Source organism: Pristis pectinata, chromosome 27 (genome assembly GCF_009764475.1).
Source record: "Pristis pectinata isolate sPriPec2 chromosome 27, sPriPec2.1.pri, whole genome shotgun sequence".
In the NCBI taxonomy this organism is placed as follows: Eukaryota; Metazoa; Chordata; class Chondrichthyes; order Rhinopristiformes; family Pristidae; genus Pristis; species Pristis pectinata.
Genome location: NC_067431.1, coordinates 13,793,909 through 13,811,339, shown reverse-complemented (window position 1 = coordinate 13,811,339; position 17,431 = coordinate 13,793,909). Strand labels below are relative to the sequence as shown.

At 39.6% G+C, this 17,431-nt stretch overlaps 1 protein-coding gene across 1 annotated transcript in view; it reads right to left on the bottom strand.

Annotated features, from left to right (window-relative positions):
- The window catches only part of si:ch211-286b4.4 (uncharacterized), a 64,993-nt gene that overhangs the window by 20,440 nt on the left and 27,122 nt on the right, over nt 1-17,431 (bottom strand). The window contains exons 17-27 of the mRNA XM_052039701.1: nt 15,520-15,667; nt 14,947-15,079; nt 13,038-13,211; nt 10,673-10,799; nt 8,035-8,240; nt 6,445-6,607; nt 5,746-5,825; nt 4,682-4,842; nt 3,354-3,471; nt 1,631-1,803; nt 605-680 (exon numbers count right to left, since the gene is read on the bottom strand). Of these exons, the coding sequence (XP_051895661.1) occupies nt 605-680; nt 1,631-1,803; nt 3,354-3,471; nt 4,682-4,842; nt 5,746-5,825; nt 6,445-6,607; nt 8,035-8,240; nt 10,673-10,799; nt 13,038-13,211; nt 14,947-15,079; nt 15,520-15,667 (1,559 nt within the window). The remainder of the gene's footprint in view (nt 1-604; nt 681-1,630; nt 1,804-3,353; nt 3,472-4,681; nt 4,843-5,745; nt 5,826-6,444; nt 6,608-8,034; nt 8,241-10,672; nt 10,800-13,037; nt 13,212-14,946; nt 15,080-15,519; nt 15,668-17,431) is intronic.

The window sequence follows — 17,431 nt, the reverse complement described above, 5'->3', positions numbered from 1 at the left end:
GAACTGCAGATAATAGAAATCCAAATCAAAAGCTGGAAATACTCGGGTCAGGCTGCATCAGTGAGAAGAGACAGTGAACCTGAAGAATTCTAAATATATTTAAATAAGAGGCCAAGTTTCTAAATATATTTAAGAAAGAGAAAGATAGATTTCTCAACACAAAAAAACATCAAGGGGTATAGGGAAAGTGCTGATAGACAATCATCCATGATTGTATTGAATGGTGAAGTAACTTGCAGGGCCAAATGGCCAAGTCCCACTCTTATGTTTCCACGTTCTAAAGAGGGAAATATATAACGATTGTTCAGTGACTACATTCACGTGCTCTTATGTGTAGGCATGAGGCTGGTACAGTCGTGAGCTTGGCCATGTAAGTCATTCTGATGTAATCAGAACAAACCAGAATAAGTGGTTTGAGGAGTTAATAAACTTTGAGAATCAAAGCAATTCACACAGCAATCCCCTGATATCTATGTTTAACAGCATGCCAGATGTTGCCACCTGGTTTACTCTTTAACAGTATGTTCTGATAGCCCTGCTGCTATTTTGCCTACAAAACTCAGCTATCGATGTTGAAAAATAATGCATGGGATTTTAGACTTACCTTTCGTCAAAGATGAACGTGTTCCTCGTATTTGAACAGTGCTTGATATTGTTGCACTATCAACATGATTTGCTCTCTGTAGAGAAAACAATGAAATATAATGTTTCATTGGCTTTGTAGTTTGGATAAATGGAAGACTAGCAGTTACATATTGTCTTTGTCAAATATTTCAAAACTCCACAAAATACTTCACAGCCAATGAATTATTTACTGTTTTAGTGGAAGAAACACAGCAGTCAGTTTGCACAGAGAAAGCTCCCACAAACAGTAGTGTGATAATGACTAGGTAATCCCTTTGACAGATGTTGATTGAAGAATAAATGTTGGCAGGACACATTTAACTCAACTGTTTGCCTTGAAAATAGCAATCCCTGATGTTCACTTGAGATACCAGACAGTGCAGTACATGTAGGTTCTTGAAGGGAGCTGCCTATATTTGCTGCATTGCCATAGAGTTACATAGCACGGAAGAGGGCCTTCAGCCCAACCTGTCCATGCCTACCAAGGTGCCTTCCTGAGTTAGTCTGCCTTTGGCCCATATCCTGTTAAACTTTTCCCATCCATGAACCTGTCCAAATGTCCTTTAAATGCTGTAATTGTACCACCTCTACCACTTCCTCTGGCAGCTTGACCGAGGTTATATTTTCTCTTGCTCTCCCAGCTAGTTATATGGCAGCCACAGATATTGCCTCCCATAACAATTTCAGGTTTCAATACTACAAACATTACAATACTTAATAGGTCTTTAACATGATGAACTACTGTGCTGATTCCTGAACTAAAATGCGTCTAAAATGTGAACTAAAATATGTAGGTGTTGCTTCAGTAGCAATATGTGTGGAGGATCATGGAGAGCTACTTGAAGGCCTGCTCGTGATTCCGTTGACTGTCTACTGATGACATTCCAAACCACATCATCCCTAACCCTGTTATTGTTACATGTGTTAACCATTATATTACTTGCATCATTTGTTGCATTGAGTTCCTGGTTGATGACAAAACCATGGTCCTTGTTTTATTTATTACCTCTAGTTCTATCTTGTCTTGAGTGGGTACAGCCGAACTACCTGGAGACCCATACAGTTCTTGTGCCTTTTCAATCATTTCTTTGGAGATAGTAATGTGTCCAGAGTTGATTTTACAAACCAAGGTATGTAGTTTAAAAAATAGTTCCTCAAGTTGCTGACTTGATCTTCCTCCTAAAAAGAAAATACTGGGAGTTATAAATGTTAATAATTATTTGGGGTAGTAACAATGTTACATGGCAAGGCTTGTACTGTGGATCCCACCCCTTTGGTAACCACACCATTTCTTATTGCTCTCTCCTTAATGTTATATGGTGCTAATTTGTTCATTTATATTAGACTGTAATTGTATCATCTTAAGTTGTAAATATCACATCTGATTGAATTTGTAGGTTGGATTGTGATTGACCTGCGGTGTTTAATTAACATCCTGCTTTTTTGATCTATATATGTAACGATGACCTCAAATCGATCATAACTCATATCATTGAAATTCAAGTGCTTATTATCAATGTGTTACACTTATGCTTCATGGACTTTTGACAGCCAGATCAAACTTGGGTATTGGCAGCCAGTTTCAATGCGGTTAGAAGAAACTCAATATAAAACATAAGTGAACTTCCACCAAGGAAATAAAAAAGGAAATCCTCAAGATGATTCTAACATCATATAGAGAAAACCGTTTACTGTGATGTTGGTTGAGCACATGGCTCCTGAATAACCCCAAAGTCATAGAGTTGTAGAACATAGAAACAAGCCCTTCAACCCACTATGTCCATGCTGACCGTCATACTCAATACTAGTCCCATTTACTTACATTTGGTCCATAGCCTTCATTCCCATTTGATTCAAATACTTTTCTAGATGCTTCTTAAATACTGAGAGAGTACCTGCCTCCACCACCTCCTCAGGCAGAGCATTCCAAATTCCAACCACTCTCTGCGAAAACATTCTCCCTCAGATTTTCTGCAAACCTCCCATTTCCCACCTTTTAGCTTTGCCCTCCACCAAGGGAACAGGATGGTGGACACAGACATCCTCATTGCATTCAAAAATTACCTGCAAATGTACTGTGACCTGCAGGGCTATAGAACTGGAGCTAAAAGGTGTATTAACCTTGGTAGAAAAGAAACAATGGCTTCATTCTGTTTTATAAATTATCTATGATTCTAAGTGCCTCCTTATCCCAGGATTTGTTCAAATGAATCAATGTTGTATTAACTCTACATGGGATCAGCACACTTCGTGTCCACTGTTCAAATAAGGTGAAGTTTGGAATACTGTGGCTGCTTCCTCACCACAGGAATAGGCTGCCAATCAGTACACTACGACTGAGACAGATCAAAGAACAAAGTTGACTCTGGGTCTCAGTGAGAGAAAATAAAATCACTTTTGGGGATAAAAGGGTACATTGCCAAGATAAGATTGGACCAATTGAGCCTGAAATTTCAGGTGCAAACATGTGAAGAGTTCAGAATTGAACACCAGGGCGGAGGCAGAAGGCTTTGTTGGAATTTGTAGAAAACTTAAGGATGAAACTTTGTGCTGAAGATTTGCATGGCATTGGTCTGTTATTTTGGTGCAACTTTCCAGGAGAAAAATAGTCCAATGTATTTTGTACAGCACTAGCATAAGGAATGTGAGGAAAAGATGTTTTTTCCTTCGTTGCTGCATTACTGGGCTACTGAGGTAGTAGTTACTGGCACCACTGTCAACTTTGTTACCTTTCATTATATCCAAAGCTTCAGCATTAGCTGTAGTTGTGGTTTCCAGCTTGTCTACTGTTATCCATTTTCCTTCCATATTTTGGCATTTGTAAGGGTTTAAGTATTCTAACAATTCCTAAAGTTAAAAAAAAGAAACACTTTCAGAATATAATCTCTCAAATTTAGTGGAATTCCCAACATCAGAAAGCCCATATTCACACAAAGGGTAATGGAAACCAGTATCTCTGTGATCCAAAACCTGTGAACACCTAGAGCCAATTGCAACTTTCAAGAAATTGACAAGCATTTTTTGGGTAAGTGTCTCAAGGGATATGGAATAAAAGGAGCTTGTGCTAGAAATCATACAAAATCTAACTGAAGTTGAGAACCAAAACTAGATGAGATCCAAGTTGGTTTGGAGGAGGTGAATGGGTAAACATGATGGAAGGGGGACTGTTCAAGGGAGAGGAAAAGTGCCTCAGGTCATTTTGGTACAAGAAAAAGATGAGAGATTAGTTGTCCAAGCTGGACTTGAGATGACTGGGGCCAGGAAACTATCAAAATCACAGAGGACATCAGAGGGTCTCATAGATGGAAGTGGAAAGAAATGGAACAATTGTAGAAGGAATAGGAAGAAATGATCTGTGTGTCTAGGAAAGGATGAAATGAGGGGTCTTATCTGGGCAGTTCTGCTTGTGGATCTTAGGGAAAAGGAAGAAGTGAGCTGAGTGTGACCTGCTAACCGACTAGGATAACAGGGTCCAAATGACAAGAAACACAGGGCTGATTTAACAATAGAGCTGAATGGGATTAAGTAGAATAGGCCTACATTCTCTAAAATTATGAATGTAAGGAAATCCATTGAAACACACAGGATTCTAAAAAGGCTTGTTAGGGTGGATGACCAGATGTTTCCCTTGGACGGAAAATCTTGAACTAGGGGGCACAGGGTCAGGATAATGAGACAAATAGTTTGGACTTGGGTCAGGTGGAATTTCTTCACTTGGGGGGAGAAGCTATTAAATCACAAAATTCTCTGATGCTCAAATTGATGAGTACAACAATTACAACAGAGACTGATAACATTTTGGCATCTGGGGAACCAAGGATTATCGGGAATTCTGGTGGATCAGATTTGAGGAGCTGTGTGCCTAATCCTGCTCCTACTTTATGATCTTACATTCCAACATGCAAAGTTTCAGCATCAGCTACAATATTTTAATTACAATCCAGTGTAATGACTGAATTGTTTCAAACTTTTAATAAAAGTATTTATTGTTAACAACTGTTCAAGATACTTGATCCCATTTTTAAAATTCAGTATTGTTGTTGTCTGCATTTTGAACCTTTAGCTCGTTAATTCGTTGGCTGATGTGTCGATAAAATGCCTGTAGGTCACTCTTCTGTTTACTCAGCTGAGAAGCAAGGTGAAGGTTCTGGTCCTCGAGTTTATCAAACAGAGTGCGGACACTAAAATCCTCCAGTTCAGTCTCCTGTTGTCTTTTAGCTGTTAAAAGACAAAAGTCTATAAAATACTTAAGAAATGTTTCTTTTCCATTGAAAAACATTTTTAATTGCCATTATAATGCAGTGTTGCTTTCGTTCTATACAGGCTTATAACCCCAGATGGCATTTTGAAGGCAAACTAGCTCTGAATTTGGATATTTGTTCCTTTCCCAAGTTAATTCAATGGCAATAAAACTAAACAAGAAGAATGAAGAGCAAAATTTACAATTCTGTGCCACCCTTAGTTGTCTTCGAGTTGTTCCAAAACCTTCAGCCCACTGGAATATCGTTATGACATAGATAATAAGATAAGGTACATAGTTGAGAGTTTGGACAATAAGGACCTAGAAATTCAATCCAGCAACACCTATTTTTTTAATGTACAAGTCATGCATAAAAGCAATTTAACCTTGGGGAGATCATGCTGGTGATCATTTATAGGTGAAATCATGCATAAACCAGGACAACAGTCTGGGCACCTCAATGAGCAATTCACCTGCAGTATTCCTGATGTCATCCACACAGCTAATGACATCTTAAGTCATGCACTGTGTTCCCTCCCTTCCCACTATAAATTGGAATTGACGAATGCAACTTATGATCCAACTTTATGATCGTCTCATCCAATAGCTGGTACTCTGGCAAGTAGCATTCCTTCAGTAGAGTTAGCCAAGTTGATGTGCCCAAGACTTACAGTGAGACCTGAACCCAGTGCTTAACCCAAGTCCCACTACTATAAAAGGATACTTATTTTCTTAGAAATATTCTTATAAACATGCAAGTACTGTTAAGTAAGTGAGGTATTAAATAAGTGAGGTTGTCAGCAACAGTGGAAAAGAAAACATGGCCTCGAGACAACCTACTGAACTAAGAGGGCAGGAGAGAGGATGTGTTTTGTTATTACCTATGACGTAGGTTGATTCCTCTTCTGCTTCTGCTCCTTCTCCAGCACCTCGAGGCCCAAGAGCTTCGTAAAAATCCAAGCTAAGAAGAAACATTGCAACTCTTGTCACTGCCCTGAAGTAAAACTTAAGCCACAGGAAAAGGCCCGTTTGCGTGCTATATTACTGTATTACTCTATGACAAAACATATATAAAATATACATGTTTTGCCTTGTATAATTAATTAGTGTTCCTCCATTTGTGATTCCTCTGCAAATTGCTTGAGGTGACAGGCAGTTGACCTGGTTGAAGGGCTCTGCCAATACTTCCATCAATTGACCATGTGTTTTTCTGGTAAAACAAAGAATTTCGCAGATGGAGAAAACATACTAAACATACTCAAGGTTACCTTGCATTAGGGCACCAACATGTTGCACAACTGTGCTATCCTTTAGCAAAGGCATTCACAAATTAGAAAATGTTATGACATCACTTTGCTATCCAAATAGTGAATATTTTAGCTGCTACTAAAGGTTTCCTTGATAAATATGCATCTCCTTAAATATTAAACAAAATCATTGTACAACAGTGCAAAAACAAGAGCAAGATCTTTTTGGATTTCATCTACAATAAATATCTGAACTGTGTGGTGCTATTTCCTGATTAGTATACCTGTTTTTGATTTAGCTCCCTTGCTTACTGCTTAAGATCTTTTGCTTACCTGTCTCTCAGTATGACACATTCAGGTGGGATATAAGGTTCTCCCAAACTGCGCCATTTTGGTTTCCACTTCTGTATGGGGTTTAATGAGGACTGAATGGGCTTCAACATCAGGGTTGCCACTGTGAACAGCGCAGTCATCACAGCAAGGACACTAAGGGTTCCTGAAGCAAACAACAGCAAGAGGATATTTCGTTTCTAGTCAGGTATCAATGATTCACTAAATCAACCACAAAGATTTAAGAACTGAACAAAAAAAATCAGCAGTTATCCTAAAACACTGATCAAAGTCAATAACGATAATGTAATAAATTATTGAGAGCTAAATGTAGGACTGTGTGCAATATTGTCTCTTTAAGACTTAACATATTTACAACAATACAGACCATTAACTAAATACTAAACAGATTGTGAAGTTAAATACAGTTTCTCTCCTATTTTATGTAAAACATAACTTTCATACGTTTCAAAAATGAGAAATTCTTTCTCACTGACTTTCTCCAGGTCCCTTTCAAGATACAGCCCAAAATTTTGTATTTGTGACAATGATTTTTGCACATCCTAGTAAATTGGTCTCATTGATTGTGTAGATATGATATTTAACTATTAGCTTTGCCTGCGCTTTTTAGGTCATGAACTCCCTGTGGAGATCCAGAGGATGTCACAGTTTGTAAATTTCTCAGGTTCACAGCGAGATTAATTGTGCAGGACTGCCTCCAGTCAATTACTAGCATAATTTGTTTTATAACTGGGGAAGCATGGGATCTTGTGCGCGTGTGAGATGTGCATTGAAAGAAATGAATTTAAATTAATACTCAATTCTATTATTAGTGAGGAGGTTCCTCAGTTTCCTGTTTACACTTTAACTCCATTGCTGGAGTGCTATCTTGGTCACTGGGGCTTCCCCTTCCCCACCCCTCCCTTACCAGTTGTAGATGTGTTTTTTTTGTTACTGTAAATAGGATGATAATTGTGGTGGAATGATCATAGTAAAATTATTAACACATTGGCTCAGAGTTTTCTGGGGATTGTTGTCAGTTCTTCTCAGAATGGCCACTGTTTCTTAAAGTGAGCACTGAGAAGTTCCAGAAATACATTACGATTTTGGCAGATGGTAAAGCAGGGCTTTGCTGGATCTCAAAGACCCTCAGTGAGATTTTGTAGTTGGGCTCATTCTGAGCCAGGCAACTCAATCATCGAAATCCTGTTGTTGCTCAGATCCTCACATTTGGCTATGGTACATCTTGTCCAGCAAGGTTGCCTTCTGGACTGAGAGAAGGTGAGACTGAGGACTGGGGAATGTAGGCTGCAAGTGGGGACAGAGGTGCCATTCTCAAAAATTGAGGCCAATAAGTTACCATCAGATTCCTTTCTAATTATAGCAGCATAAAATTAACAATCTGATTCTTCTGTATGTGGTTTTACTCAGACTGACTTATAACAGGATGGTTATGTTAAATTTCAGACAAGGCAACTAATGTTTCAGACAAAGTTTTGAAACTGTGTCAGTTACCACATACCTTAACGTTTACCTCTAAGCTAAAGTACTGTTTACATTACAGTCAAAGATGGAACAATGTTTTTTATTTACCTATAATGAGGACCCAATCAGGTGTCAGGTTGAGATTTTGCCGTTTTAGAATTCCATGTCTCAAAAGCTGGAAGGGGGAGGAAGGCTGGAGCGACAAAGCATCACACTCTGCACCAAACCTGCTGACACTTACAATTAGGGCCCGATCCGCTTCTGCATTGTCATGAAAGACGTACTTCCCAGGTTCCATGAAAGCATGTGCAAATCTAGCTTAAGGGAAATAGGCGTTACACCAGCAATGTTCATAAAATCACATTTTGTGATTGCAACGATGATAGAACCACAGGCATTCAACATCATTACTCTGAGAAACCAAAATCAACAGGGATATTCCCACATCCGGAAGATAATGCAGAAATCCAGATATTTCTGTCAGTGCTTACATTTTTTTCCACAGACTGAACTATTTGCAGCCTTTTCCAACAGAGAAAAATCAGTTCAATTGACATGAAATTGTCTCATATGACCACAAGAAATACATGCAGAGTAGGCCACTCTGCAACTTGTACCTTCTCCACCCATCATTAAAAGCACATCTGACATCTTATATCAGTGCCAATTCCATGTACTAACTACAAATTCTTAGATTTCATCAATGCTTATAAATCTATCAATCTTTGTATTTAGTATACTCCACAACTAAGCTCCACAGCCCTTTTGGGTAGAGAATTCCAAAGCTCCACTCCTCTCAGGGTGAAGAAACTTCTTATTTGAGTCTTGAATGGCCAACCACTTACATTGACACGACGACTAGACTCCAACACACCTGCAAGGGAAACGTCATTCCTTCATCTACACTTTCAAGCCTGTTAAGAATTTTCAATTACATCTCATTGAAGAGTACAGGCTCAGTACGCCTTTAAAGGACAGCCCATTGTAGGAATCAATCTGGTGAACCCACACTACTGTCCCACTCTTGCAAGTGTGTCCTTCCTTAGATAGGGTGTCCAGATCTGCATAAAGCATTTCAAGAGTGGTCACTCCAGGACACAATATAACGGCGGTAAAATGACTTTGAAGACACTGGCGAGACCGCACCTGGAATATTGTGTGCAATTCTGGTTGCCCCACTATAGAAAGGATATGATTAAGCTACAGAGGGTGCAGAAGAGATTCACAAAGATGTTGTGAGGACTGGAGGGCTTGAGTTATAAGAGACTGGATAGGGTGGAGTGGAGGAGGTTGAGGGGTGAACTTATAGAGGTTTATAAAATCAGAGGGGCACTTACAAGATGGATTGTCACAGTCTTTCTCCCAGGATAGGAGAGTCTAAAAGGAAAGGGCATAGGTTTAAGGTGAGAGGGGAAAGATTTAAAGGGAACCCGAGAGGCAAATTTTTCACAAGAAAGGTAGTGGGTATACAGAATTAGCTGCCAAAAGGAAGTGGTAGAGGTGGATACAATTACAAAGTTTAAAAGAATTTTGAACAGGTACATGAATGGGAAAGGTTTAGAGGGATATGGGCCAAATGCAGGCAACTGGGAGTAGCTCAGGAAGACACCTTGGTCGGCATGGACAACTTGGGCCAAAGGGCCTCTTTCCCTGTTGTACAATTCTATGATTCTTAAGTATTACATTTTATTGCATGTTCATGTGAGTTATTAATGGTGTGCTATACCAAATTTACTGCTTAGCAAATTCTCTGACATCACTGAAGTGATTTAGAATTCCAATAAATATTTTAAAACACAATGGATTTTAAAATAAAAAGAACTTAAATTTATGGTATCTCAGCTTCTCTCTCAGTCATGTGTATGTTCCAATCTTTAGTCAGTGTTCTATGAAAGATACTTTTTAGTCCAGTTTTGTTGTCAATGACAATTCTGTAATATGATTGGCTGCTCAGTCAAGTTGATGTCATCATAAGATGAGAGGTAAGAGAGATGAGGTACCTTTATTAGTCACATGTACATCAAAACACATAGTGAAATGCATTTTTTGCATAGAGTATTCTGGGGGCAGCGAACAAATGTCGCCATCATGGCATGCCCACAACTTCCTAACCTGTACGTCTTTGGAATGTGGGAGGAAACCGGAGCACCCAGAGGAAACCCACGCAGTCATGGGGAGAACATACAAACTCCTTACAGACAGCAGCCGGAAATGAACCTGGGTCGCTGGTGCTGTAATAGTGTTATGCTAACCACTGCACTACCGTGGATCATGGTTGCTAGATATCAAGGAATCCTTTGAATCAGATGATATAATAAAAGGAAAGTCCATGCAAGAGAACTCTGAGCAGGAGAGCGGAGAAGAGGTGGAAAAGGTAAGCAAGGAGGGGAGAAAGAGGGGATAGGATGGTTGGGTGTGAGACAGTGGCTGTGAGTGACAGTGACAAAGAGAGAGGCTAAGGATGAGACTGCCACAAGTGATAGTGGGTGGTGAGTGACACTGCAAATGTGCATGTGTGTGAGAGGATCTGTTTGAATATCTGTTAGTTATAGAAGCTAATTATCACAACCAGGATATGACCTGCTGTGGAATCAGGTCTATAATTATGCTGCTTTCCTACAGTTTAGAGTTTAAGAACAGCCAGAATGAAAACCACCTGCTGATTGGCAGTAAATACAACTCTGCTTATGGCACAACTACTGATCAAGGACAAATGCTCAAAGTCACAGGTACTAAGTGTTGTCACCTGGTAATGTTGAAATTGGTTTCCCTAATGAAATAATCCAACTTCCTGAAGGATCCAAAATCCCACTCTGAATTTGTGTTGAACAGGTGGTCTTTCTGGTAAACAGGGTAGTGACTCAAACTACGATCTGTCAAAGAAAATTAAAAACAACTGCTTACTGCCTTTAATGCAGAACCCACTATCCAGAAACCAACCACAGAGAAAGTCAGCTGCTTATAAAAATGAAAGGTTGATGCATCAGCAAAACAAAAGCTTTACACAGCTGTGCATTAATCAATTTCAAAGATTAATATGGATAAGTTTACGGGCACCAAAAATATTCCCAATGTTGCTTTTGGAAAAGTTAATTGCTGATAAAAGCTGGCAATTGTATTGCTCACTACTTTTAGGACCAGCAAAAGAAAAGTCTTTGCCACACAGTGAGCAGTCACGATCTGCAATTCCCTACTTAAATGCACGATGGAAGCAGATTCAATTGTAATTTCCAAATGGCCTTGCGTAGATGTTTAAAGAAAAAAATTGCAGTAATATTAGTATGGTACTGAGTGGATTGATCTTGTAGAGAGCTGGGGTAGGGTAGATGGGCAGAATAGTCTCCTACTATGCTGTATTAATTCCATTCTGTCTTGACTCTGGCTATACACATTATTTTACTCTTTGAAGGCATTAATTACATCATTAGGTATAAATACCTTTGAGAAGTACTGGAAGGGCTGTGAAAGTTGTTAAGCAACTTGACCTGTGCATGGCAAATTTACCAGTTATCACATAAAGTCGTCTACATTTCATTGCTGATGGATAAATTGTACCATTTTAACACCATACTGCAACTCCCCCTTTTATTTTTTTCCAAAGCTTGGCACTTTGGTTTTCATCAGCACTAAGTTTTGAAGTTCCATGATCATCTTCTTCTTTGGACCCCTCTGGACTGAGGTTGACTTGCTTCAACTTTAGCTTTGTGGATTCTGAGGTGGCTGGTGAGGCCAATGTGGGATCTCTAGGCCCTTCCACAGGAGGGGCAGGAGGTACCTGACAGGGCAGGCAGCTCACTTCTTTCACTGCTTATGCAGGGCCTCTGGTTTTCAATACCATCTTGAATGCCTTTTCTCCACTTTGAGCTGTCATGGACCAACGGACCAGAGACACCCAGGAGTCAGTAGGGATATTGAGTTCCTTTGAGCACATCCAGGAAACTTTTCCTGTGGATGCCTGGCAATGTTTTCCCATGGGATACATTATCTGTTTCGGGAGTTTGGTGTTGGGATGTGAAAGATGTGGCCTGCCCAAATTAGTTGACTGATTGTCACTAGGACCTCAAAGTCACTCTGTCATAGGCCAAAGGAAGCTTCCACTTGTTGTTCAGACAAATGCTGTTTAGTTCCACTGACCTACACTTCAACCAGGAATGTGAACTAATGCCAGTGGCCAAAATACCTTTTGCATTGACAGCCTTGATGCCATATTTTATATAGTTCTCATATTTTCTTATGACATGGATGGGCACCATTTGGCCCATTGAGTCTAAACCACCCTCAGAGCATTCCTAGCAGTTCCATTCTCCCCATGTATTTTCTGTGACCTATTCTCTCTCAGTTGTCCATCAACTCCCCCACCCCACACTATTCTCCTGCCACTTTCCGACACGAATGGGCAAAATACCACAGCCAATTAATCTACCAGCACGTCTTTGGGATGTGGGAGGAAACCCATCTGGTCAGGAGGGGAACATGCAAACTCCACACGGACAGCACCAGGGGGTCAGGATTAAACCTGGCAACCTGGCTTGCTGGAGCTGTGTAGCAGCAGCACTAGCTGTTGCAGCACTGTGCTGCTCCTCACCTGTACAAAGCCAGAAACTTTACCATGATAAAGCAGTACAACTGGCGTTAGAGAACATGGTTGAGAGGGAAAAAACAAGACAATGCAAATTAAGTATCCTGTGGACCCGTAAAGAGTTTTGGCCTTTTGCCCACTAGCTAAGCCTCTGCATGGTCCAAGGAGAGAAGAAATTATGAAGTGAGAACAAGTAGCTTGATATCAGATGTCAAAATCCTGGTCGCTGAGCATTAGAGTTTTGGGGAGATGTATGGGTCATTTGCTTAATTCTGTCATGTTTAAATTAAATGGATGTGTTATTCAACACCAAAGTTAGTTACAAAGAGAATCATAGGATAAACCATAGTAATATTCTCTTATAGTGAGGAACTTGGGGACACCCATTTTGAGAGATGACCCAAACTGAGAAGATGATGAGGTAATTAGATGGTTGTAATAAGGCTATGGAGTATTCATATAGCTGAGATACGGCAACTCTAAAAGCTTCCTTCAGGATTGACTCTCTTATTCACTGAAAAGAGACACTCACTTCTCTCTTGGATGTTGAGCTTGAAGAGGATCAAGTCATTTGGTTTTAGGCAGACAATGGGGTTTGGAATTTTGTGAACTCCTCCATGCAACTCTCGAGAAGTGGTCCTTTGTAAGTATCCTGGTGCTTTTGGCTGATATTGTGGATTTTCAGACATTTCAGGCTGCTTTGGCTCTGCACAGATATAAATCGAAGACAACATTTAAGAACTGATTATAATCTCATGGCTTGGAGGGTACACAAAAAATATCTGTTTTCCATTTTGCCTTGATCAAATTAGGTTTAAAACCAGGCCTGAACACACAACAAACAGAAACTTGCTGGGTGCAATTTCCCTCCAACACTTACTGATGAGGTACTAAGGTACAGGTCAGTTGCACACTTATTAATTCATATGAGAGAGACTGAGTTTGCTGAAAGGCAAGAACAGATACAAAATGGTGAGGCTCCGCACATCAGCAGGGCCTTAAGTGCAGAACATGCTCTTCCCCCCAAAGCAAAGCAAAAATACAGCAAGAAAAGCTACAACCCCAGTTATCCAGCTGTCAAAGATGAGGCTGTTGAATGCTTCTGAAAGTCGCTGACATGCTCAAACATTCAAAGATGATTGAAGATCAAATAAGCAGCAGGCACAGTAAACTTATGATCAATTGCAAGACTTTACATGAAGTTCAGCGGCTAAGCAGGGCCAGGAAACGATCAGTGGAGCACCTCAGCAAACTTGGGACTTCTGAATTTGTGCAGAACTGCCAGCGTTTCCCAGCAAATTATCAGTCAGTAGTGGGCAGGCTGTTAACACCAAATCAAATCCTTCTCGTTTCAGAATAAACCAAAAAAAATCTTAACTTAAGCATAATTGGACCATGCATTTAACTAAGTTGCATCCCAATTTGCATTCATTGCATTGCAAACTTTCATGACTGGGAGATTATAATAAAGCAAAGGACTATCAGGTGGTTAATACACCACACTAAACTCGCCTATTGCTGTCTGATTAAATTGAATAATGCTCTTCAATGCTTAATTTATCAAACTAGACAAATGAAAGCTTTAAGAAAGGTCATAATTCATTAATTCTTGACTGGATGACACATTTTGGAAATTACCTTGTAAGAGAATAATTTCTCATGAGATGGGTTGAACAAGCTAATGAGTGATATCAGCTTTCTGCACCTTGACTATTTTCCTGTGTCTGATTCTCTTGCTCAGGTTCTCTGAATAATGTGACTTTAATCATTGCAATAACCCATTTATTTCTCTATGTACTGATCAAATGGATTATTCAGATAGACGAAGCATTTGGTCCTTTACACACTTGAAAAGCTAGCTACCCCTCTGTATCATTGGTCTCTTCTGGTCATTTTAGAAACACATTTTCTTTATTTAAATCCCAAGTGATTATAAAGATAATTTAAATTCATTAATAGATCAACTGTGATTGCTTAGTGTGTTGGAGGAGAGAGCATACAAGATCCAATGGACAAATACCTTCATCTAGTGGTCACAGCCTGCAACTACAACATTAATTGCACCAGCTATATAGAAATCTCTTAGAACTGTCTGATTAGATATTTTCAATGTATAAGGTTGACATAATATCTTGACAAATTTTATAAATGTGTACCTAATTAACAGTTTTTAATGTAGCCATAGCACTGAGTTATAAAGATCTATGAAGCAAGTGGCAAATGTGGAAAGACGTTTCATTTTGTCAGCAATGTCACTTAAAACATTTTTCTGCTGCATTAGAGTCGATCAGGTGTAGCTTGTTTGAAATAATTGTTAAGAAAGTCACGTCTAAGCCACAGTAGTTTAGTTTATTATTTTCTATGTGTCTCTGATTGCTGTATTCAAGCATTATCAGTCACATTCCTTCAGCAAATCAGGATTGATCATACTTGTTACTGACCTGCTAGGAACTGGTCAACTGCATTCCTCCCAGTCAAAATCCAACCAAAAATTCCAGCAGGCTCAAACTGGATGAACTGGACTCTCGGACTGTAGGAAATGTGTTCATCTGGACCAAACACTTCTGCAACAACCTAAGAATGCAAAACACATCAAAAAATACTGCCCGAAGCAAATAGCTACTGCAATGAATGTTCAATTTTTTTTAGCTTAATCTCCCTCTTTAGTTTAAAATTTTATGCATTTCCTGAATTAACCAGAAAAATAGCAGTTGATTGAATTATCATATTAATTCAGTTGACTGCTCTGCTGAAATCCATTCCTAATCAGGTGCAAGAATCACAAAATGTACATTTGAAAGCAAGATCTAATCTCCTGTCAAATAAGCCTAGGTAATTGATATTGCCTTCTGCGATCCTGTCTGATGCTCTTGTACAATTCTATTATAACAGGACAATGAATCAAAAGCCATCAGTTTGTTTACATAGGCTTTGAAATAATGAAGTCTTACTAATAGAATGGTATGGAGGAATTGGTACGTAAATTAAGTAAGAATTTAATTTTATTGTCTCACCCACTCTTTCTGGTGCCTGGCCATTCCATTCTGAATGGTTAAAACAAACTCTCCAGTAGTTCGGATACTTGCAGAGATATTTGGGGTTCCAACCACACAAACCCTGTCACAGAGCTCCTCAGCAGAGATGTATTTATTGCAATGGCACCTGCAATGTAAGAGATAACTTGTGCACTGCAATTCCAAGTGAAATACAAACCCATGATTTATCTTTGGACAACAAAATATGAATGGATACAAAACTGTGTCCGGGATAAATATATACTTTCTTGCCTTGTTTGTTTTCTCCCCTCCTTTCTCCTAAAGTTTTGCAAGAACTCAATGAATAAGAGCTTATGAAAGCTTCCTTGACCCAGAGTGCCTACTCACAGCTCCAGCCCTCTCCACATGCATAACTTCCAGAAAGAACGACTGGATGGATTGCCTACCACAACTGATTACCCCCCACTCTCCAATCTAACACAGCCAATTGTAGTTCTGCGATTTCAGTCATGGCAAAGATCCGCCAACTTAATTTGAAGACCTTGTAGATCTAACTAGTTGTTCCACTCACTAAATAATCTGAATCACTAAAGCAGCTTTTAGTCAGTATTTCAGTAATGAATGCAGTAATTAACAGCAGGACCCTTAACAGCATTGATGTACAGAGGGATCTGGGGGTCCAAGTCCATAGCTCCCTGAAAGTTGCCACACAAGTTGATAGGGGTGGTAAAGAATCAGGAAGTTATGTTGCAGCTTTATAAAACTCTGGTTAGGCCACATCTGGAGTACTGCATTCATTTCTGGTCACTCCATTATAGGAAGGTTGTGGAGGCTTTGGAGAGGGTGCAGAAGAAGTTTACCAGGATGCTGCCTGGATTAGAGGACATGTACTATAAGGAGGTTGGATAAACTAGAGTTGTTTTCTCTGGAGCAGCAGAGGCTGAGAGGAGACCTGATAGAAGTTTATAAGATTATGAAAGGCATACATGACAGCCAGTATCTTTTTCCCAGGGTCAATATGCCTAATACTAGAGGGCATGCATTTAAGGTGAGAAGGGGTAAGTTCAAAGGAGATGTGTGGGGCACATTTTGTTTTTACACGGAGAATGGTGGATGGCTGGAATGTACTGCCAGGGGTGGTAGCGGAGGCAGATTCAATAGGGGTGTATAAGAGGCTCTTAGATAGGCACATGATTACGTAGAAAATGGATGGATATGGACCATGTGCAGGCAGAAGGGATTAGTTTAATTAGGTCTCATTAGCTCAATTAGTTTGGTACAACATTGTGGGCCGAAGGGCCTGTTCCTGCGGTGTACTGTTCTATCTTCTAATCCATTCAGATTTATTGTACTGCAGCCAGGTGCTAAAAGCTGTTCTACAAGCATTACTCTCATAACACTTACCACTTAACTGGAGGATAATGAATTCCAACAAAGGGAACCAGCTGTTAATTTTAAACATAAGAATGATTGTTCTTTGTTTGCCAAAGGAACGAAGGAACTTGGGGCCAATGTGTGTCTTTGGAGTTAACAAGAATCATCATCTCATTGAATAGCAGAACAGAGTCACAGAGCTGTGCTTCTTTCTAAATACCCGTAAGCACTTTCAACTCATGGGGAACCTCACCAGAGCCATTACTGATTGGGCAGTGCTCTTTCCAGCAGCTAATGCTTCCTGACACCAGAATTCAGGCAGAAAAGCTCCCCCTCTTCTGCATTTCCAAGTCCAAAGTTTATCATATATAACAGTTCTGAATAAACCAGATAATTTCAAAGATCAAAAGAAAAGTTCAGTGAAAAAGGCAAGAAAACCTACATTGAGGTCACATGTGTGGTGTGGGATGCACAGAAAGCAGAATACAGAATCTTGAAATAAATACCATTCACTTTACATAATTCACTTGGGAATTAGACAGGGTTTATATTTAGC